Here is a 23,841-nt window from a genome sequence, read left to right as displayed (position 1 = left end):
ACTGTCGGTCTGATTTAAACCTTCTCGCAGGCGAATCAGGCAAATGAGGAGGAGACGGCGGAGGAGGAAGTCAGGAGCCGTAAGGAGCAAGGCTGAACAAAGGCCATATATATCACTGTATTGATTAATATAATCCGCTTGAAGACGCTGGCAGCCACACGGCGAATTAAGTTACATTCAGCGGGGGCATGGCGGCGATACCGACCCCCTTGTTTCGCATGGTCCGCTCCCCGGCTCAACCACCTGCCACAGTTTTAAGTACAAGTTAATGGTGCTTATGCATATTACCCTTCCGCCTCCGCCTCCGCCCCTGCCACCGTCTCGTCCCGTTCAGCGCTTATTAATACCCACAACTGATTTTTCTTCTCTGTCCCGCTTATTTTCCTTGCCGCTGAAGTATTTTAAATCGATCCAATGGCAAAAGCGTCTTTTGTATTTGCTGCCTCTGCGAATGCGCGCCGGCTTAATCCGCTGCCAATGAACTGCAAACTGGTGGCGGAGGGGGCGGCCCGAAGGAGCCGCCAGATGAGCGGCTTTACAGAGGCGGCGGATGGGGGGCAGCAACGGCTCGGGTTTATTAGTGGCCCACAGACGTCGACGATGTCCTACTCCAAGAGGAAGCAGAAAGGATGTCGACGATGTCGCCATATCGCATTGGTATTTTGGCATTTGGGCTTTGTCTGGCCAAGGGACGCGGGGATTCGAGGGAAGCAGCTGAGGGGTCGCCCTCAGAGGAGGATGAAATTTGATCCGGCTGCGGTGAGCGCGTAGCATTGTATTTGCATTAAGCGTAACCTCGCCTCGGAATCGGAATCGGAATGGGATGGAATGGAATGGGTGTGGGATTGCGATGGGAGGGCATTGGGAGTTGGGATGAAGGGTGCGAGACGTCGATACGCGAGGCTGGCAAGGAGCTTAATTTGAAGGGGATTTACGCAGTGCCATTATAAGTCGCAGCTCCTTCGCGTCCCCTTATTATTTTCCAGCCTTTTGTCGGATCCGCGGCAGGGATCCCTGAACTCTGGCCGGGATTAGGTTAAATTTCTCAACAGATTTCTTCACTAGTTGCGGATTAGGTGGAGGGGCAGGGCAGATTCCCTAAGCCTCGGCCACAAAAGCCAAACCGCAAACATAGTAACACATACTGACGGCTTAGGTCCGAGAACGGACCGAAGAGCTGCAGCTCTCTGCCCCGGCCTCTTGCAACTTAAAATCTTAAACATTTAGCCGCTCGTATTATGTGCCAACTCCGGCTAATTGCCGCAAACACGAGCCACGAAACACACACTTGTTTGTTTGCCGCTTGTTTGTGATGTTGGCTTTTCGCCTAACAATCTCTGCGATGTCCAAATGCCCAGTTAACTTTTGTGATTCAGTTTCAGTTGCTATTTCTGTTCCTGTTCCTTTTGGCCTTTATCAGCCATGTGAACTAACCAAACAGCAACAGAAGCACAACGACAATGGCAACACCATCTGCGGAATTCAATTTAAGGGGATTAACTGCTAATTTTTTGCGATTTCACCCAATGCCAGCGGCATTCGAGTTGATTTTTTTCCAGCTCCACACCATACACTCCGTACACTCCGTACACTCCATACACTGCATATACCATATGCATGAGCACTCGAATGTGGGAGCAATGCCGTGGGGCTTTTACAGCTAAATCTTTGGGGATTCCAGACACACACACACACTCACATGACACCCAACCGCCTGTGGAGCCAGTGACGGCAGCAAAAAAAAATTGCAGCAGTTAGCCAATTTAAAGGGTTAGGGGTCCTATGACTATGAATACCAAATCAGATAATCAAATTAGTCAAAAGTTCGCTATAATCTCTAAGCGGTTTGGGTAGAACTACCCAGGGTGTTGTGCGGGAATACAGGGATGAAGTCGGTGAGTGTGTTTTTAATCCGAGGCGGAATTCGCTTTTTTGGGCATAATGAGCGAAACCACGCTACCAAATCACCAGCGAGCACGCACGAACAGTCACTCCTGGTTATATAATCTGATATGACGGAGTAGTCCAGCCAGGGGCTGGGTAATTAAATGCCTCCCGAGTACTATTGTAATGAGTAGATCCCGAGTGCCTAATCTCAGATTTGCAATGTAAAAGCTTTGGCTGGGGTTGAACTTGCCTTCGTCATATGCTCGGATATTTCTAAGACCAGAATCAAAGCGGAAAGGACTTGCAGATCGAAATCAAAGCGGAACTATACTTTAATACGCACTTTGAAAAGCGTGGAGCGCCATAGTGATTCTAAGCCGATTTTGCTTAGCAACGTCGATTAATATGGAAAAACGATTAATCTTTGGTTTACAATGATCTAACATTTTACTATACATCTATAGGTATTCTAAATCTTCTACATACATCATATGCTTAGAAAAAGGGTTTGATATTATGTGGTTGCCAATAAGAACTCTCAAGTCGTTGGGATCAATCGCAATAATGTAATAATAAGAGTAGAACTTTGATTGGTTCTCAGGGAACACTGCCTTCTGAAGACTAGCACTACCGACATACATGGATGATCCCGTCTAGGACCCTAGCTCAAGTCCCCTTCGTAGTTATCCTTCTCTAGGGCTTTATTTTATTTTCACAGCCTCGCTGGTTGTTTGTTTTTGCTCTGGCTTTTATTTTTGCGGGTGTTGGGCAGTGGGCGGTTGGCTGTGGGTGGTTTCGGGTGAGCGTGGCTTAGGTCAGTGGGCGGATGGGATGTGGGGGCTTGCCCAGCTCCAACTTGCTCCCATGGGCACTGGAAGGATGACGGTGGGTAGGTAGGGATGAGGATGAGCTCTGCCCGACGGCTCAGTTCGGTTTAAGTGCCAAAGCGCGCCGTGCATTGTTGTTGCTCTTGTTGGCAGCTCTCCCTTGCCAGCTTTACTTCGCATTTGTGTTTGTGTGTGAGTGTGTATCTGTGTGGGAGTGCTTATGTGTATTGGTGAGCTGGTGTCTGCCACTGTTGAACTGGAACAACAACAGCAACAAAGCAAAATCTAGTGAACTTCATAGGGATTAGCCTGCACGAAAGCAACAGATTTAAAAGCTTTCGCTCTGCTTTTTAAGTTCATTTGAGCGCTTTGTGTGTTTGTTTGCTGTGTGTTGTTTGCCAGTGCGCTGGTGTACTGGTGTACTGGTGTACTTGTGTACTGGTGTGTGTGTGCGGCTGTAGCCTTTGTTGACAAATGCGACTTGACAGTGGTGTGGCAAATCTGGTCTGCAGACTCAAAACACACGAGCACCCAGCTGTCAGGGTGTTAAAAGAGGAACTCAACTCAATGGCGGGATCTATTGTGTTTGCAAGTGTCCTTGTCCCCGGTGTAAGTTCCTCAGTTCCTGAGCTCCCACTTCCCACCACAGGTCACTCACTCACAGGTCGCAGGACACAATTCACAGATCTAGATTTATTTTAGGCTGAGACAAACACATACACACACACAGAGAGAGTCAGGTTCATAATCCACAGTCTCAAACATAATCCAATTGCTGGCCAAGCCATTAAACATAAACAACAAACTGCAAACAGCAATAACCGGCGCGAACGGAACGAAAACACACAGAAAACACTGGGCACAGCGAAAAGCAGTTACACCAACCTTCTTCCAGCATGTTTGGCACGATACTGAAGCGGAAACCGAAAACTCAGCTGCGAGAGTCGAGAGTTCTGGCCCACACACACACACACACAAACAGGCAAACACACATAGCCGCAGATACGGTGGCAAAGACACTGATACAGATGCAAACGCACACAAATGGATAGCAACATGTGGCTCTTGGCTCTCTCTCTCTCTGCTGCTCTCACTATCGCCACTCACAAACACAGACGCACACCCCCAGCCCCTCTCTCATTCCTGCTGCCTCTCGCTCTCTCTGCCTCGCCCCATCTCGCTTGCTCTACCGTTAAGCCCTGGCCCCGCATTACGCTTATCAAAGTATATCTCTGGGATTATACGAAATGAATGGAATTAAGGATTAATTTCCAAGGGATGTCATTTCGTTTTGGGATAATGCCCCAGTTGTACGTGTGTATGCGTCTGTATCTGGGTGTTGGTGTTGGCAGCAGCTTAAGCTATAATGGATTCGGGTTCACAGTTTCCCGTCGCCGAACGCTCTAGCTGAAGCTGTCGCAGGCGATGCTAAGGTTTGGTTATAAAAATACACCGGAGTTTATAATGCCAAAGCGGGTTATAGAGCAGTGGCGTGCTAACCTCGAATAAAGGTGCTCAGCATTTGGGATAAGTACGGTGCATGGTGGATGGGGGGTGGATTATAATAGTGGAGAACATGAACCGCATTACAAAAACCTAGAGCTACAATGTATCCAAAATGTATTTAGATGAGATCACTATTTGGTATACTACTCCTAGCGAATATATCAATGAAATTAAATTATCTGATACAACGACAAACATATATGGGATTACATTTTTTAACTTTTTTAATGTTTCTAGAAAATAGTCGAATAAATTATTGATATTTTTTCGAATGTGTAAATATCTCAGCTGATCCGATCCCCATTATGCGCCCATGGCCAGCCGGCGACGCCGCTGTTCATTATAATGCCAAGCGATCCATAAAACGAAGAGTTAAATCCGAAATAATAATCCCGCACGAAATTAAATCCCTCGCCCACACGGCCACCAAAAGCAAACGCAAACGCAAAATCCCAGCCCCCACAGCCGATACCCTCCTCCCCCCGGACGCCCTGGCCGCTTCGATCCCCCCTAAACCCCCGCCACACCGTCACTGTTTGCATGGAAAAAACTTAATCTCCCAACAGCAGCAGCAGCCGTCGCCATCGACTCATCCGCAAACCGAGTCTCGGAGGGCGGGCGACGAAAGGGGGTGGGCTGTCACTGCGTGGGGCCCCCGACCTCCGGCGCCCGCTCCACTGCCACCCCCCCGCCCCAAAAAACCACCGCACGCCCTTCGAAAACTCCAACTCATGGCATGCTTTTGGGCCTTTTTCGGTTGCAGTTGGCAGCGACGTCAACGCGGGCAGCTTTAGCTCTGCCGGTTTAAGGATTAACACAGACACACTCACGCACACACACAGATGCAGATATAAACAGGCGCACACACAGATACACTTACACTGGGACGTTGCTGGCACCAATACACGGACAAATAAAGCACACGCAATGCCCAGAGCACAAAATCGTTGGGATTAATGCGGGATCTACTTTATTGCGAAAATATGCTCGACCCAACGAAAACGGGCGGTTGAATGGTCGCCAGGGGGTGGGGGGAGGAGTGGATACGATTTGGCATTGGACAGTGCGAGAGAGTGTGTGTGTTTGTGTGAATGTGCGCTGCTATCCGTGTGGATGCGTTGCGGCATCGCCTGGGCATCCATGGATTGTCAGTGACTTAAACGAATTGGGATTACGTTGCGTATGACAAAAAACAACAAAGCACCAGACAGCCACTGGCTTTAAACAACAGCAACAACAACAATGTGTTCAGTGCATATACATATGTATATGCATGAATATAGATGTATCCAAACTTGTAGGCAGCACTGGTCGGGCATTCGAACGGATTACAGGCCCATCCCGACCCCCACACCCACACCGGCATCCATGCCCAAACCCAAGGCCCTTCCATTTCGACGTGGCCCATACCCCATTCCGAATCGCTGGTGGAGCACAAATTGAAAATGGACAATCGCCTGCCCGACTGCCAGGCTGCCAATATGCCAGCGCCCTGGATAATCCTCTGCGCGATCAATAAGCCCTGCCAGCCAGCACACCGAGAGAAATTGTCAACCCAATAGGGGTTCAATAAACTGTTCAAAACTGATCACATAGAGGAAAGAGTATTATTTGACATCTGAATTATCTCAGCATTTCTATATTGATTATTAAAAGTATTTCTCTAACTATTCACTCTTCTTGCATTTAGATGCAACTTTAGTTTCAGTGACTCTGGATTACTCACATCTAATGCAAATCCGCGCATTGCCGTTTCTCGCAGTACATCGCCTGGAGTTGGAAAGTGCGGCAAGCGAGGTTGTGAGTTGTCTGCCGGCAGTTTGGCAGGATTGCCAGTCGTATTGGGATTAGCATCCCCAAAGGCTCGACCTCGACTCGCTCCCAAAACTGGCAACTGTCTGGGCCGCCGTCTAACCCACCTGGCTCATAAACATACACACTCACTGAGTGCCTCACGCATACCGTTGCAGACGAAAGGACACGCACACAGACACAGACACAGACACGGGCACAAGGACGCATTAGCTGGCGGCCTAATCCCGACGTCGTTGCCATTGCCAAAGCACTTCAAAAGCAAAAGCAAAGGCAATGCCAAGGACAGGGAACTGGGAGCTGAGAACAGAAACAGGAACAAAAACAAAAGCTTAAGGAGCTGGAAACTCGAAACGTGAAACTTCTCTTCATTTGTGTCTGATGGGATTAGGGCTAAAGCCAGATAAAGGGATAAGGGATTCCCAAATAATGTCGTGCCCTCGGCTCAAGCAACTCGGGCTGAAACTCGAAAGTTTTTGGCGCCAAGTTCGCATGCAAAGCAGGCAGCCGAAAGAGACGGCAAGATGCGGATAGAGAGAGAGGGATGGCTGTACGTTCTCTACCCCTTTTTCGGCTGGATGTTCGTTCACCGGGTTCAGGAGGCTTAGGTCGCAGGATAAGTCGCAAACTTGATGCTTTCGCCTAATGTCCTTGGGTGGTGGCTCTTGCTTTTGCTCCTGTTCCTGCTCCCGTGCTCCCGCTCCTTTTCACCATGATGATGATGATTTTGTTTTCGCTTTTGGATTATGAGACGCCCAGTTGCATTCGCATTAGTTGCTCTCGCTCGCCTGCTGATTTTCCTAATTCCCCTAATACCATTTGTGTGTGTGTGTATGTGAAAATAGAGTTAAAGTGGAATATTGAATGTGTGCCACAGAATGGGTGAAATTCAATATGAAGTGACAGGAAATAAACGGTTTAGCAGCGGCATTAATTGGCACTCCGGCATTTGTTTGGAGTCTAATGGGATGCCTGCACGGCAACAGAAACTCAAGAAAGTGTATGTCCTTCGAGCGAAGGGCTTATGGCAAATCCCGATTGCAGCTGTTCTTGCCAAAATGGAAAATTACCGAATCTTATAATATTCATAATCGAACCCCTTGGCCAGACCTGGTCCTTGACTAATTACAAATGCGCTCCCAGCATAATCCCACTTGTGTATTAATAGATACACGCACTACCACATATATTTACTCGCACAAAAGCGCTCAAAGTTAATGCTGGTGATTTATACTTGCAGTTCCTGCTGCCACTGCCACTGCTGCTGTGGCTGCTGTATAATACGTACTTCTGTTTTGATAATCACACGGCACACAGGGAGTATATATTCGATTATAAACCGAAAACACACAGGGAGCCTTAAGCGGCTCGAATCGAGCTTCAAGCTGCTCCACTGACGTTGCACGTTGCCGGTTGCAAGTTGCAAGTTGCACGTTGCCGGTGGGAAGTGGATGGTGGGCGCTCGGGCTCATCCGGGCCCGTTGTGGTGGCAGCTTCGAGAGCTCGATTCGTTCACCTCTACCAACATTTAAATCCTTAAAATTTGTAGTTCTCTTTGTGTGAGGGATAAAGGGACTAACTGAAGCTGGAGCAGCAGAAAATCTTCGAGCGCATTATACGAAAAAAAAAATATCTCTCTGTGCCTTAGAATTTAATTTATTATTATTTTATTAAAATTTATTGTTGCTTAATTATTGTCTTCTAGAACTGTAATCGATTCCATTTCGTTTTGGTGTATCTATCTCCATGTTAAATGTATCTCTTAGATAAACTCTCTGCATTTTGCAGTGCACTCGATGATGGTGGCTTAACTCAATCAGCATCACCTGCAGCACCTGCCTTTAGCTCCTGGCGATGTCCTGGCTAAATGTATTCCAATGTGTGTGAGTGTATGTGTGTGTTTATGTGTGGCTGGTTGGCAACAACCGGCTTTTATTCTGCAGTAGTTGTTGTTGTTGTTGTTGCTGCTGCTGCCGCACGGGCCAATCCCTTTTTGCTTATAATTTGGAAACGTTGCCTCCTGTTGCGTTTGGCATTTATTCGAATTTGTATCTCAATCTAAGGCTGTATCTGTATCCGCATCTGCATCTATGCTCTATGCGCTAGCACATATGCTCGAATGGGGCTTGGGCTTTAGATAGGTGATTGGGGGATTTGAGATTGGTAGTGAGAGTGGGCAGTGGGTTTTCGGGAACCGGCTTAGGTGAGTGGTATCATTCAGCTTCGCACTGGCCACTGTGCATAACGCTTAACACTTAAGCTCCTACCGCTCAACCACCGCCCACCGCCCCCAGTCGCCCCAGCGGATCCATCGGCCCAGGGCTTAGCCACTCCTCTCACAGGTGAGAGTCAGACGATTCGGGTGAATGAGGAGTCGTAGCTAGTTTTGCGTGTGATTGCGAAACCGGCTGCTCCTACTACCGCTTTGAGTTGAGTACAGTATCTCTTATCCTGCAGCAGGAGCTATGCAATGCTTTTGTGTCGCCTGATTACCAGTAGCACTCGGAAACCAAGTAAGTGGAGCTGGAGATGGAAATGGAGCTGGAACTGAAGCCGAAGCTCGAGCAATATGCTCTGCAAAGTTACTGACCGGCTTTGCCGACACTTGTGTGTCCATCAGGGCTTATCGGGTGCTCTTCCGTCCAGCCCACAGGCTAGAGTCCACCATCTCATTATACAATCCCGCCTCATGACATCTGCATAATAGCCGATCGAATGGGTGCCCATTTTTTGAATCCTTGAGCGCGTGCTTATGTCCACAGGACGCTCATAGTCCTGTATGCATGGTGCCGCCTGGCTTATGACACATGCATATGCGGATGCGGGATGCAGCTCCTGCTGCCGCTGGTGCTCCACTTTTGGTGGCCAAATGCAACAATGATTCAATAGCAGGGTCAAGTGGGTGGGGTTCGTTTTCCCGAATGCGTTGATCCACAAACGTGTCGTTAACTAAGGCGCAGTGATTTTCAATTGCAGAACGCGCCGCCTGCATGGGTGTATGTGTTTGCATAGGCTTATAGGTGCCAACAGTGTGGCAACTGCAGGACCAAGGGGGTTGGGGAACTGGTGGGCGGTGGGCGGTGGATGGTGGCACGTCGTGCATATTGACAAGTGCAGCCGGGTGGGGATTTATTAAGGCTAACGTATGAAAATGTTGCATACTAAACTCTGCATAAATCGAAACGCAGCAGAGACAGCCGAGAATCCCGAAAACAGGAGCATAAAAATAGCCCCGAAATGGAAAAGCCCAGCTGCCGTGTGGGCGGTGGGAGGTGCGGCAGGATAAATATCGTGTTGCGTCGCTGAGCAGCTTAGGCGCAATAAACACGCACACACACACACACACACTCGCATTCGAAAATGTGCACAACAAAACGCATCGAAACAAAACAGATTTACATATGAACCCACACTGCAGCTGTTCGAAATGTTGGAAATGGCAATGTTAAATGACAATAATAACAAAAACGGCAATGGCAATGCCAAATGACGGCAACAATAAGCAAACAAAAAGAGTAGGATGGTCGTAGGATTCGGCATCCATGGGATCCCGTCCCCATCTTCACCTCGTTTTGTTGTGCAAATCCTCAAAATATGCTACAAAGCACATTACACAGATACGCATCCACACACAGGCACACACAGACTTACACAACAGCAGGATTCACAAATTCACAGCAACAAAATTCAAATCAAATCCTCTTCCTGTTGCAGTTGGCAGTTGGTTTAAGTTTTTGCGAACATCGTTTCTTCCCGAAGGCTTAAAGTATCCGGTATCCTAAAATATTAACAGTCATATTTATCGCTAAAGTCAATTGTTTGCCCAACTATTTGCAAGGACGAAGCCACAATTTGGTCCTCACATAGCCACCTGCCACCTGTTGATCCATCGCACACGTGCTCCCACTTTCTGCCAGATTGCGTATACGCAGCGAGTGCCCGAGAGACGAGCGACTGAAGCCATAACAAACAAAAGCAAGGCACGCTTCCTGGCCTCCTGCAGTCTCCTCGGCGATTCATTCACTCCACAAGTGGGTGCTCTCTTAGCACCCACCGAGCCACCCAGCCAAACAGCCACCCAGCCAACCACCCACCCACTGAAACCACCCACTTCCTAAACCAGAAGCGAATGTTTGCTCGCACACACAGACATTCCGTAGACACACAGATACACATCCGTACACAAAATAAACGTTATGAATGCTTCATATGCTTAATCCAGGGGATTTCGATCCATATACGAGTGTTGTGCTTATGTCTCTGCGTCTCTGTGTCTATGTCTGTTTCTGTTTCTCTATCTGTAAATGTGTCCGTGTGCGTGGCTGAATGGAGCGAAGGAAATGATATCGTTGGTATGCAAAAGGCTTCACAGTTTCCATTTATATCCGACAGATACTCGATATATGCATCCGCAACGAGGTGGCACAGGTTCACTTCTGGCCAGGGCTAAACTATTGATGAACCAAACAAGATTACCATGGCCATTGCTCAAGGAAAGCGACGCACATATGTGTGCGTGTGCTTCCACAGAGTTTCTGTGGGATACGTGCTTAATGCCTTGTGAGCAAATCAAATGAACTTTTCATGGATTAGGCCGGCTGCGTTGGGGCAGAGCAAATCCCTGGCCATTTCCATTTGCCATCAGCCAGCAGCAGCTGGCCTGATTAAAGTTGTATCTTTAAAGGGGACGGTGATTTCTCCCCGCACCTATATTCAACCTTTCACATACATAAACACACAGACCCTTTAATTACGCACATAATCACGAACTGGATTATGAATAATAATAAATTCCATTATTTATTCACCGCAACTCGTTGACTACGAATTTAAAATTTTAAAAACATATCGTCAATCTGGAACAAGCTTTAACTATCTAATAATCTCGCTTCCTTACCATAATAGTGAACTATTAATTAGTAAACTACTGTTATTAAGCTGTAGTATCCCGTATCAATAAAATAAGAATAAGAATATATATATATTTAGAATATATTTAATATCCCACTTTAGCCAGCCTTCACTTTAAAACTATGTGAATGAATTGATATATAAAGCTGCCTTTACTCACGATTCACTTTGCTGACGTCGAACTCCCGTCGCGAATCCAAGGCCGGATGGCTGAGCAGCTTCTCCTGATGCTGGGCCTGCTGGACGCCCACGGCCATTCCAAGGGCGGCTGGTGGGAGGCAGGATATGCTGCCCCGCTCCACGCGCTCCTCCCGATCCCTCTCCCGCTCACGCTCCCTTTCCCGATCGCTCTTGGGGGTGGCATTCTGACTAGATGAGGCTGTGGAGGAGGAGAGCGCCTGTCCCTCGGAGTTCGTTGGGGGATGGGCGGTGGGTGGTGTGCCCTCGGAGGATCTGCGTCCAGCCAGCTCGCCACTACCCACTCCAGCGCCTGCCTGCTGTGCTTGCTGCTGATGATGATGATGTTGCTGCTGCTGCTGGTGCTGTTGCTGTTGCTGCTGCTGCTGTTGCTGCTGCTGCTGGTGATGCTGCTGCTGCATCTGCAGCTGGGTGAGCTTCTCCTGCACACCCTGCAACGAGGATCTGCGATGCTGATCCTCGCCAGCCACGCCCACACCCACGCTCACCACACTGTGGGGCGGCGAGATGGAGTGCTCCTTCTTGACGGCCAGATCCGCCAGGCTGGCCGAGGCGGAGGAGGAGGCATTGGGGGATTTGGCATTGGCCGAGGCCACAACGGCGGCCGCGTTGACAGCTCTGGTTAAGGCCAAGGCCTGACTCTGAAAAGAGAATGGAGAAAAAAAGGGGAGAAAACACAATGAGTTACTTGGAGTCAGAGATTTTTCATTTGTCGCTTGTTTGCTCGGCTAAATGATCCGGTGAAATTTCCACTGCCACTCCGAAATAGAAAACAACCCAAATTCGCTTTATTGATTAAGTCAACAATGGCCCTGAGAATCGGCGTCTCAGCCCTGACAGGCGTTGATTTCTATTGATTTGTGAGCAACAGCCAGTGTTTGCTTTCTATAATTTAGCAAGTAATTTGCTGCACAAATCGTGGCGAATCACGAAATTGTCTTTAATGACGCGCAGATCTCCGACTCGAGATCGTTGTCGAAGCGTAACTAAATTAATGTGGCTCTCGTCTCCAGTCCATTAAAGAGCAGAAAGCTCTTTCACATACTGAAAGAAGACGGGGCCCAGGTCCACTTCGAACCCAAGGCCCAAGTCCGAGCCCCCACAAAGCGGCAATTGATGATGGAATCGGACCCAGAGACTCGATCCCAAACTCAGTGAAATCAATGATGGCACTCTGCCCTTGCTGAATGGTGACCGAATTTCAAATTGGTCAGTTAGAGATCTTTAATTCGCTTCGCATTGATTGCAAGCGCTAGATACAAACTGATGGACTAATCCAAAATGAAACACATCTGGTATAGATACATAGATAGCCATAAACAGCTTCAATCTAAGCATTTAAGTTCTCCAGAACTAGCTCATGAGTGATATAAACTCTTCCGTCTGCTTATTTTCCCACTAGCCATCCCGATATGAAACCAATAATTATAGCGTCTCGCTGTGGCTACCGTTTTTACCGTTTATGCCGGCTGGGCACGCACGGAATTCCAGCAGCTTCTAAGTCCCAGGGATTCCAGCCCGCCGGTTTTTTAGTCCCGTTCCGTGCGTGCGGATTGGCAAAAAATTATGGCATTGGCATTCGCGCTGGCTTTTTGGCTTTTCGGCTTTTTGGCTTTTTGGCGCTGATCGTGCGGATAAACTTAAATCGAAGCCGAGGCATCGGGACTCTGATCCCGGCCAGGTCGATCTTCGCCCCTGGCTAGTTTGTCAAATGAGGGCATAAAAACAGCGGCAGCCGCTGCCCAAGGAGATCCTTTTCGAAAACATGTTCGGAAACTTAATGAGGGCAGAGGGGCTTGCCTTTGGATTGGGCTCCATTGCGAAGATGGAGCAGGAGCTGGAGCTGATGCGGCGTCTCTGCTTTCCACAGTAGCCGCATCGAGTTAGCGATCAGCGACAAGCAGCAATCGATCTTGTGTTATAATCATCGCCAGCTCCCCACCTATTCCTCTTGGCCATCAGCGGCGATTTAGGCCCGCAAAAATTCATTTACGCTTTAATCAATTTCATTCACTATGCAGAGGCAGCCGATGAAGCAGAGGAAGTGGGAAGTGCAGAGAAAGAAATAAGTTATTTCAATACTACAATTTTCTCAATCGTTAAAAGTGTAAGGATTATACTACAGCTCAGCTTCACAAGATCCTTAAGCTCATTATACTACAGCTGTGGGTAGGCTTGCTTGCTTTTTATTCCTTTTGGTTAACAAAGTTTCTTTCAGTGTCATTGAGTATGGAAAGGAACCCGCAGACAGAGCAATTTTCGCCTAAGGCTTCCAGCCGACAATTTCAGCTTACATTGATCTCGTCTTGTCCCGATTCCACTGCCCGTCCTCTTGCTACCCTTCTGCCGAGTGGCTACTTGGCTTCTGTTCCTGGCCACATGTCAAGAAATTGACGAAAATTCGATCAAAATTTTAATTGATCGCCCTGCAGTGATTTGGGTTCCCGAAAAATTGATCTACCCATGCCGCACATCCACGAATACATACATATATACAATATGTATATTCTTCGCGCTTGCACTTGCCGTAATTTTCGGTTGAGATCGACGGACGACCGACTCGTGTTGTGATTATGTTAATAGAGGTGCTGCCCCCCGGATTCCTGTTCTGCTCTGCGCTGCTTTGAGCCGCCTCCCTCCTCCCCACCCCCTGGATGCCTGTTTCCGCATCCCGCCCGAGGGGGAGGACGGCGCTCACCTCAGCCGGAAACTGCAGTGCCAGCGGGCACAAATTGCGAAATAATCAAACATTTCGAGGGCTGCCACCAAATGCATGGCATTAAGACCGATCGAAGAATGCCAGAAGTTACGGATCAGCCCCCTGAATGAGTCATCATCGGGTGGCATCGAGTTGAAGGCAAAATCTATAAGCGTTACAAGGTTCTATGCTATATTTCAAACCAGAAAGTAGCCCCAAGTAATCCCTTTTGATCGCACCACAATGTCTTCCATCCGCTTATTAATAGCTATCCAAGTCATTAATCATCCCGCTTCGCTCCTGATCTTCCAACCGATCATCCTCGCTGAATGCTACCAATCAAGAGGCCCCTTTCCTTCGCCCAACCATCGGGCTGAACATTTTAATATTAACCTGTCAAAGGCCATAATTGACAACGATTAACTTTGTCTTTTGTCTCGCGAAAATTTACATTTTTATGGTTCAATAAAATAAATCAAAGAGGGGGAAAAAAAACCCGAATATGATGAGGCAGCCGCAGCAAAGAAGAAACCCCAAGCACAGTGGCAGCGGAAAGTAATTGCAGCACATAATAATCTCGCATTTAATAATCCTCATTAAAGCGCAAAATCACGTCTGTACGCTGGGGAAGAACAAGAGGAGCGTCCAATCGACTGGGCTGATGGACAGTTTACACTAACAAATATCACCACCTTGACGAACGGGGGCCACAAGAACTCTGCAAACTCGGATCTGCACAAAATTAGAGGCCCAACATTGGACGTGTTTTTTTCCATTCCTTTCTTTTTCTACCCTCTCGAAATTCCAGAACAAGCAGAGGACTACTGTTTCGGATCCCGAAAATATGCACGGTGCCCCCAAAAAAGGGAGGATCTGGAGAGGTTCGAGATGCGAGAGGAGGCAATGCGCATCAATCGATGATATGATGAGCTGACGTTTCGGGTTGACGTTTGCTTGTCGTCAATACGTCGCCTAATAACACGTCGCAACAGGTAGTCCCCGAACATCAAGCGATCGTACGGACAGTCAGACGGACATGCGGACATACGGACAGATGTACGGACAGTCAGGGATTCTGATTGCGATACAGATACAGATGGGGCTGATGTAGCTGGAGCTGGAGCTGGAGCTGGAGCTGGAGAAGATGAATCTGCTGGCCGAGAAAGGAGTTTCGCTTTTCGGGGGCTTGATGGAATTTCATCAATTGCATGAAAAATATGAAATTAGTTTGGGCTCCAGTCCCGAGAAGGCGACCAAAAACCGAAAAACCCCATTCCATACCAGTACCTGGCTACTGGCTACTGGCTACTGGATTTTTAATGTGTTTTAATCATCGACAGCAGATACTCCTTGCTGGCTAAATTGTTTTTGCTCCTCTGATCCTGCTACTGATGTATGGCACATTCCACTTGGGCTATAAATCGTGGTTGCGCCTGGCACCATGGCGCTGTCTTGTCCTTGGCCAAATATCATTTGATTCCTCAGCCAGGCATTAATTGTTTTTGCCCGAGTGCTGCGTGATGGGAATGACTGATCAACTGGAGGATGGATAGGGCTTGGCATAGGGATCGGAATCGGGATCGGGATCGGGCTGATCGACTGATTGCTGGTGAGAATGAGATGAAAATGATTGTGCCGTAATCGATGGGAATTTTTGGAGCAGCTGTGGATAAGCTCCTCTATCGCCAGGCTCTTGTCAAACCCCTTGTTCTTGTCATGTTCTCTGTCAGTTTGCTTAGCCAACACACGCATTCTGTAAGTGTTGATCACTTGAGCAGCGAACACTGATTGAGGATCTCGTTGCTGTGATCTTAATCGTTGGAGAACTAAAACTGAGGACCATGAGCTTATACACTCAGAAGGAAGGTGTATAACAAAATTTAAATATTTATGATCACAAGTTATTCTATTCCTTGATGATAATGAACTGTTCATAAACACATTCCTGTTTCAAGTAAATGGTTTTATACATTTAGCTTATTATGGCAATTTCCCAAACCTGATGACTAGGTGTATAGGTTTTACTTCAAGTGCATCCCCAGATTGACATTCCCCACCGTCTGAGATTATGTGCGACTGGTCTGTCTTCTTTTTTGCTTATCGGGAGGAGCCTCGCTCCGATCCGCGACATTACCATTTCCATTGGCCGAGACTCTGGGTTTTTTTCTGGCCGTACGATTGGGTGTTTGTCAGCGTTTTTATGCTCTTTTCTGGGGCCGGGCCACTGTTATTAATTATCATCGTCAGCGGGAGGCGATCAGCGGCCGGCCAGAGATTCGCATTTCGCGTTTCGTGTTCGCCAAATTCCCTAGCGAGGGAACTGAATGCGATCATTCGGAATTCGGCGCGTAGAAATATCATTTTCGTGTCTCTGCGCTTTGTGATTTCTCTGGTTTTGGTTTTGGTTTTTGGGTTTTCGATTTCGATTTCGTTTTTGTTTTTGACTCCACGCCTTTTGCTCTTCGTAATTTGTATGAGATTTTTGAAATTTTCGCTGACTTTTGCCATTTATGTGTGTCCCTGCTGTCTGCCCGCATGCCTTGTGTCCTTAACGAAATTGTGATTAAGTGTTTCAATATCGAAGTGACGAAAGGCAGCAGAGAGGCAGACATGGCCAGCTAAATTCTCAACGATGGCGAACATCGTTGCGACGTGCAAAATAATTAAAAATCAGCGAACGTTTTGCCAAGGAGGCCCCCTTTTTGTCCCCCCTTTGGACGCCCCTTTGGCCAACGGCAAGATCGACGCCCGCATCGAGTTGGCGAGTGCGAAAAAACGCCATTTAAAGATGCCACAAAGCCGCAGATAAGCAAAGACAGAGTGGGAAAGGGACGGCTGGCTCGATGGCTGGTCAGATGGATGGCCAAAACCGGTTGACAAAATACGCCGGACTTGGTATGCGATCAGTTTGAGCGATAGCCAGATCCAGACTGAAACTCAACTTCAGCCGAGCCGAGATCGCGGAAGAATTTCTGGCCAAATTACGAGACGGGCAACAGCTACCCAGCTACGCGGACATTTAATTATATTTCATTTCATTTTATTTTAGTGCCTCGCGGAGGGCTTTTTCGGTAATGCTCGCTGCACTCGACGCATTAATGATGACTTTGCCCTGAATTGCAGAGGCCTACACTCAATAATAACAATAATCATAAAGGGCAGAAGCTGATGCAGCACAGGCAAACGCAAAGGCAAATCGCCAATTGGCAATGGCAATGGCATGTCCGAGCCATTGCGGAGCAGGTCCATGTCCATATCGTCCATGTCCATGTCCATGTCTCCATGCCTTGATTATGCGCGCGTTTCTCGCAGATCCTCCATCCTCCGTTCGCTGCTCGTCCTCCCCGCAAGGTCCTCATTATTTCTACTCGGCCAACATCAATTTGAGATCATTGCTACTGGTGCTACTGGTGGCACGGCTACTGGAGAACCCAGTGAGGACCGCGAGTAAACTGGTAGTGCAACTGCTACTGGGGAGAGAAGGTGTCGAGTGCTTGAAATGTTTTAAATACAAAAATTAATAAAGCTCTCTCGTGCTTACAATGTGTGTTGGCATTTTCCATTCTTTCAATTACCTGCCCTGAGTATTTCCCCCCGAGTGAGCTGGGCAAATTATTAACTTAACACTTGATGCCCACTTAAATTGAATGGCAGGGGAATAAAAAGCAGCAGTATTTATCGGCTTTTAGTTTAGAAAAAGTATCAATGTTATGGGTTTTTAAATATTTTCAAAAACCATTCAAGCAAAAAAATGCTTTCCTAATCGAATTAAACTTTGAAAATTTCGATAGGCATCTTAAGCAGAGGCAATGTCCATAAATACATCAACTTGGAATGTGCATTTAGCCAGCAGTTCTCGTTAATCCTTTAATTGCAGTGGGAGCACCTTAACTACCTGCCTGTTCACAAAGTTGGCATTTCCAATAGCCCAAGGTGGTGGATAATTTCAATGTGTCATTTACCATCGATCAAGTAACAGCTGACAAAGTTCCTGGAGGACCAGAAACAGTTAACGGAAGAGTAAACTGCAGTGACAACCCCGCGTTTAATGCCTCGTTTTTTCCTCGTTTCTTGGGACAACATCCTGGCCTATGTAGGTGCCCTTGCCAATGCCAAATGCCGGGTTCCGAATGCCAAATTACAATTTCAAGTTCAACATGCCGGGGCGGCATAATTTCCTCGATGCCAGCCCCTTTTCCTTTTCCCTGCGGCTGGAAAACTCGTTCATGTGTGACCTGGCTCTCCTCTCCCTCTCTCTCTCTCACTGTCCATCTATCTCCCGATGCTAACTGTTTCTCATGATCCTTTGTTTTCGCCCCTTTGAGTCGAGTCCGTGTTGCGCTTGAGAAATTCCTTGCTCAACAAATTATTACCTACACATATGTCTGGCCGGGGTATTATTTGCTTGTGTGGGTCACTCCAATTATAAGTCAATTAAATAGGTTAAAAGTTAGAAGTAAAAAAAAGGCAGAGGAAACGGAGTTAGGGGACACAATTTTGTCACGGCCAAATGAGCAGGAAGCAATTTATGGGCAAGCAGTTCCGAATTTCCAGAAGGAAGAGGATCCTGGTATCTGGGTTTCACTCCCTCCCCAACTTATGCAATCGCCGCCTGATGCTGGGCAAATATGTTTTATTTATCAATCAATGAACAACGCCGTGCTCCAATGCCGAGATTCATGCAAATTCTAAACTGATTCTCGCGGACAATTGGCCCATTGATCAATCATTTAAGCGACCAAGAGCAAAGCAATCAAGTGATCTGTGAGCCTAATCGACACCGAAAGAAACCGATGCACACAGCATGCTTCAAGTGGCAGCAAACGATTTTAATTCAATCGCACCAATTAGGCCAGAGGCGCCCCCAAAACGTATAGCCACCGATGCTGCTCTATGTATGCCACATGCTCAATTAACCGAACTATCTGTAGATGTAAATAATCGCACTGCGGCTTGACAATTTGCGTCACAATGCGACGCGTCTGGGGTTTGGGAGCCACTGGATGGATCCATGGAGCTCGAGCCAAGGAATGCTCGAAAGCAAAGTTCAACATTTCGTTCGCCTCGCTCACTAATCTGTCGGGGTCAATCGATGTTAAGTACAATCACGAATACCAAATTAATTGATGCCGTTGATATGCGCTTCTCCCAGTCTTCGAATGCCTTCAAAGATCCCAGCTCCAAGAAGAACTCTCTGCCTGATGATCCGTCCCATTCCATCCATCTTCTGTAGTAGAAGGGTGATGGAAGCTACCGATCGAGAGATGTGTGTCAATCTGAGTGAGTGCGGCTCACATACGCGTCCACTTCTAGTGAGTGTCAAATGGGTAAATAATACTCGGTTCATGTTTTGAATTAATTTTAATTGAGATTCATTTGTAAGCAATCAGTTAGATTGTTCAGTTCAGCTCTGCCAGCTTACAGATTCTGCGCAGAAGACAATCGCGCACGAATGTATCTGATGATGAGATTTCATCGATTCAGATAGAGATACTTTCAAGGTATGTAATCTTAAGTTAGAGGAATATTTCTTCTTTTTTGTGCTGCTCCTGCCAGTTAATTGGTACTTATTGAGAACCTAATCCATTTTGATCAGCTAACTGCTTTGCTATTTCAGATTTTGCCAGTCAATTTAACATTAGGAACACCCCTAACCGCTCCCTCACTAAACGCTGGACTAAATGCTGTCTATCGCTTGATGGTTGTAATTAATAAGACACGCCAGCAATCATAATTGAAAACATGTCTCTTAGCGCCGAAAGCCTCGTAACAGCAACACGTTGCACGTTGCTGCGGGCACCACGATTGAGGGAGCAGCCGAGGGGGGAGGCTTAGATGGGGATGGGGACCCAGACCTCTGTGCCTATATCAAACAATCTTAAACTTAACAAGCCACAGAACACAAAACACTCCCCCTATTTGTGGCCAGCCCACCGCCCAGCCACTTTTACCCGCTCCACTCATCGTGCCCCATCGACAATTGTTTGACTTTGCAGCAATGTTGCAAGCTGCAAACTGCACTTGTATCATGCGTGTGTATGTGTGTATGTATGTTTGTACGTGTGTCTATTAGCAAAGACAGCTAGGAAAATACCAGTTGTCGTGGCAAGTAGCCACTTGCTGATGTTGGCAGTTGCCAGTAGCTGTGCTGCAGGTTGCACGTTGCACGTGAGACGAGGCGAAGATAAACAACTACTGCGGCCGGAACGTGCGGCCAGCCAAATGCAATTAAGCTAAAAATGTGAAAAATATCCCCCAGCGTTACGGCAGCAAATGTGGACGGATAGACACATCCACAGTCTGGGAGATACGGCAGCCATGTCTGCGCCTCGAAATGCTAGACCCTCGATAAATAAAAATGTAAATTATGTCTGCTCTGCTTTAAATTGATAAAACTGGCGCATCTGGGGCGGAGTTGCATCCGAAATGGGGGAGGTCGTACACAATATAGAGTTTTAATTGGCCTCAGTCGATGGGATGTATGGAGTGGATTAATTGAAGATAGGTAATTGATTTTACTAACAAGCTGCAGATCGCAGATCAAACCAGTTTCTAATCCCTAAACTCCCTTCTCCAAGGGACTTGACTTCATGCGATGATTCCCGGATTCTCTAATCCCGAGGTAAATAAAAGAAGAATGATGAACAACAGAACCCTAGGTACACATTTCAATTGCCCAATTTGGACAGCTGTGCGCAGAGGCAGCCGAGCAGGACATTCTCCCCGAGAAGAAGGATCCTCCTTCCTGTAACTGCAGTTGCGTCGGCGTTTGCTTTGACATTTGGCCCAGTGCAAGTGGCAGCTTGAGGGATCCTGTAAGCGAGGGAAGAACAGGAAGCGGCCTGAAACTGCGACAGGCTACGGCAGATAGCCGAGAGCCCTACTTAGATAACAATTGCAGAAAGTGCATTCGCAATGTAATTGCAGCTGAGGCGTACTCGAGTGGAAAAGGATGCCCCTGGTTATGTGTGTCAAGGGCAGGCGCCAAGGAAGCGTTCAAGAAGCACCAAAACTTGAGGGGAGAAAGCCAGAGCCGAGGAGACCTTCCCTCCACAGCTGTCGCGAAGTTTCGAGTCGGGGTCACACCCACCGCCACAGGACAATCAGCAATAAAACAGAACGAACGGCGGCCAACGAAAGGGAAATGCGAAAGAAAACCGCAAGCCAAATTGACCGGAAGCTCTTATTAATTTGCTATTAGCCATAGACAGACAGGAAGTTAACTTAATTTGTGTGGCTTTTGGCCTAAACAGACTGGGCAGCCACCGAAAAAAAAAAAACGAGAATAAATGTGGCCGCACTCAGAGCAGACAGTCGAAAGAAAACAAAACCGTTTCTAAACAGGATGTGAGCAGGACATGTGAGCTTCAAACGGACCAGCAATGCAATGGAGTGGTAAAAATGCAGGTGAGCTTTTACCGTTAGCGGTAACGAAGCCTGATTAGATCAGTCAGGACAAAGCACACTGGCCAAAGGACCAAAGGATATGCGGCTCAGACTTCTCCCCATCGGGGTCAATTAAAATGTTTGCTCCAATTGCGTTAGGTCACTTTTTACCTCCCCCGCTTTCACTTTTCAGCGATACCCAGGGATGCGGATAAAGAACCCCAGACTTCAGATCTCCAGAGCGCGATATATGGTTTGGGGAATAAAAAGAACAAAAGTCGTTAATGATAAGAGACCAAATGACGTACAGCCCCTCTTTTTCGCTCTTTTCCAGGGGGGAAAACGATTAGGCATTCAGAAATACACACAAACTTGCACACACAAGGTTCACCTTGGACTCGAGTGGAAGTATTCCCGTTTTTATTGCCACATCGAGACAGGAAGCACTCGGCATCGGCACACAATGCATTGGGGGAAGACCTCTAGACAATTGCTGTTTCACAAATGAGGTGCGAGCTCTCGATGGCGAGATTATCATATCAGGGCACACATCGGATGTGGAGAGCCCTGGCTGCAGCACCCTCATTTGTATAGGAAACAGCAGTGTCCTACTTCTCCAAGTCCTGCCGCTGTCACTGCTCCTGCTGCTGCTGCTGCTCCTGCTTCAGATCCAGATCCAGAAAGTGAAACCTGAGGTCTGACAGGAAGCCGCCAGATGAGCGTGTGCCGACTGCATTCTGGTTTTCACAAGCAGCACGTGCTGTTTCAAAAAAAAAAAATGAGTAAGCAGCACTCGCCAAAAGATACAATATTATACAGTTATCTATGAGGTTCGAGGAAATAAGGAAATAGCTCCAATAGCTCCAAAAAACCAGCTATAGCTATACTAGCACTAGCACATTACCATTAATTAAACTAAAGAAATCACCATATATATAAAGTTCTGTGGCGATAAAATAAGTCAAACATCCTGATCCCATAAACGCAGTCCAAGGGCTCATATATTTTTTTTTAGTTCCCCGGCAATTGCGAATAATGATTTTACGCATCCGATGACAGTTCTCCGCCAGGCGCAAACTTTTGTTTGGCCTGATCGGCTTAATTATTCGTAGACAAATGGCTGTTGCCATTCAGAGAGGCAAACGTAAAAAAGTCAATTAAAGAGTTGGCTAATGCCGCGGGAGGGTGGCGGAGGATATGGCCAACTGTCGGCGGACACGCGCCACCATGGAGTTGCAATTTCCGAGTTATGCGTGCGAAAATGTGGCATGGCCAAGTGGAAACTCCGAGTGGCAAGTGGCAAGTGGGAAATGGCAAGCGGGAAAGCAGAGGATGGCGAATGGAAAATGCGGCACCTTGCTCCGTCTGGCGTCGCTTTTAATGCTTTTCTTGGTGTGAATTAATTTTATTGCCTAATTGTCTCTCCACGCCACATGTTGAAACTATTAAGCGCATTTTAAACAGGCCCAACTATGTAAGTTTATGGGTCCTCCTCATCGCCAGGATCCGCCCCCTTTTCGAGGCCCTAACGCTCCGACTTTACGATTCCGTTCGCTGGGTAATGTGTTTTCCGAATATATTTACCGCTCGCCAAACAGTTTTTGGCGACAGTTCTGCTCTAAACGCTGGAATATGTCTTTATTTTTAAGCGGAAAACGTTTTCCATGCCCGAAAATCGGCAAACAGGAAATGTAAGTATTTCACAGAATTTTCAACGGAAATTCTGAAAGGTGTATCTAAGAAAAAACTATGAAATGCTTTCGCACTTCCGCTTTAGCTCGACCATTACTTGAATTTTTGCAAGCTATATCTTTTAAAATAGTCTCATCTTTATGACGAGAAAAGTACCTTAACTATAAAAATATACCCAATTGCTAAATTCAAGTTACAAAACAGTATGGACTGATTTCGAACTGACGATACGAACGTTTTCAGCTATTTAGATTGCAATCTTGGCACTCCCGTTTACCAGCGATCACTCCGAAACTTTTTCGTTAATTAGCTGCAGTAGATACAGTTTGCATCCAGCAGATACGTATCTCTCGCATCGCCTGGGCGTCGTTTCAGCTGTTCCCAGCTGACTGCAAAGTTGTCTAGGACAAGTAATTCACCCTCACCTGTTTGCATTGCCATAGCTACGGGGATCTGGTAGCGAGGTGCCTCAGTACCTCATTTTTCCTATGGCCAGTTTGTCGTTTCCCTCACTTTTTTTTTTACATTTATTAATTGCACGTGGGGGGACCTTTGGTGGTTGTCTTCTAGTTTTTTCCCAGTTGTTCCTATTCTCCCTTCCAGTTCCTTCCCTTTTGACCGGTAGTGCTGTTTTCGTTTTTTCTCTTTAGAAATATATATATATATATATATATATATACTTTTCTGACTTTCCTCATCGCGTTTTTCCTTAGCGCTTCCCGCTCATCTTTTTCCTTCCTTGGCACAATGGGCTGACCCACACACACACACACACGCACATCTGATCACTTCCCCGACGGCGTTCGTTTAGCTCGATTACGCTTCCGGTTCCCTACTTTTGCTCTGTTCTCCTCCGTTTTTTAAAGGCCTCCCGATCCTGCAATCGAGTGACACAATTTCTGTTTTGTCATCTGCCCGAGAACG

General features: G+C 47.1%; 1 protein-coding gene across 2 annotated transcripts in view; it reads right to left on the bottom strand.

Annotated features, from left to right (window-relative positions):
* Nucleotides 1-23,841, bottom strand: part of dve (defective proventriculus) — a 42,507-nt gene that overhangs the window by 11,923 nt on the left and 6,743 nt on the right. The window contains exon 2 of one of the 2 annotated variants that reach the window (NM_057894.4): nucleotides 11,104-11,782. In NM_057894.4, the coding sequence (NP_477242.1) occupies nucleotides 11,104-11,782 (679 nt within the window). Of the gene's footprint in view, nucleotides 1-3,599; nucleotides 3,630-11,103; nucleotides 11,783-23,841 lie in introns of those variants that run through there. The other variant, NM_057893.5, reaches the window with a different exon arrangement.

Source organism: Drosophila melanogaster, chromosome 2R (genome assembly GCF_000001215.4).
Source record: "Drosophila melanogaster chromosome 2R".
Taxonomy (NCBI): domain Eukaryota; kingdom Metazoa; phylum Arthropoda; class Insecta; order Diptera; family Drosophilidae; genus Drosophila; species Drosophila melanogaster.
The sequence above is the reverse complement of the archived record's forward strand: the minus strand, read 5'-3'. Positions and strand labels throughout refer to the sequence as shown.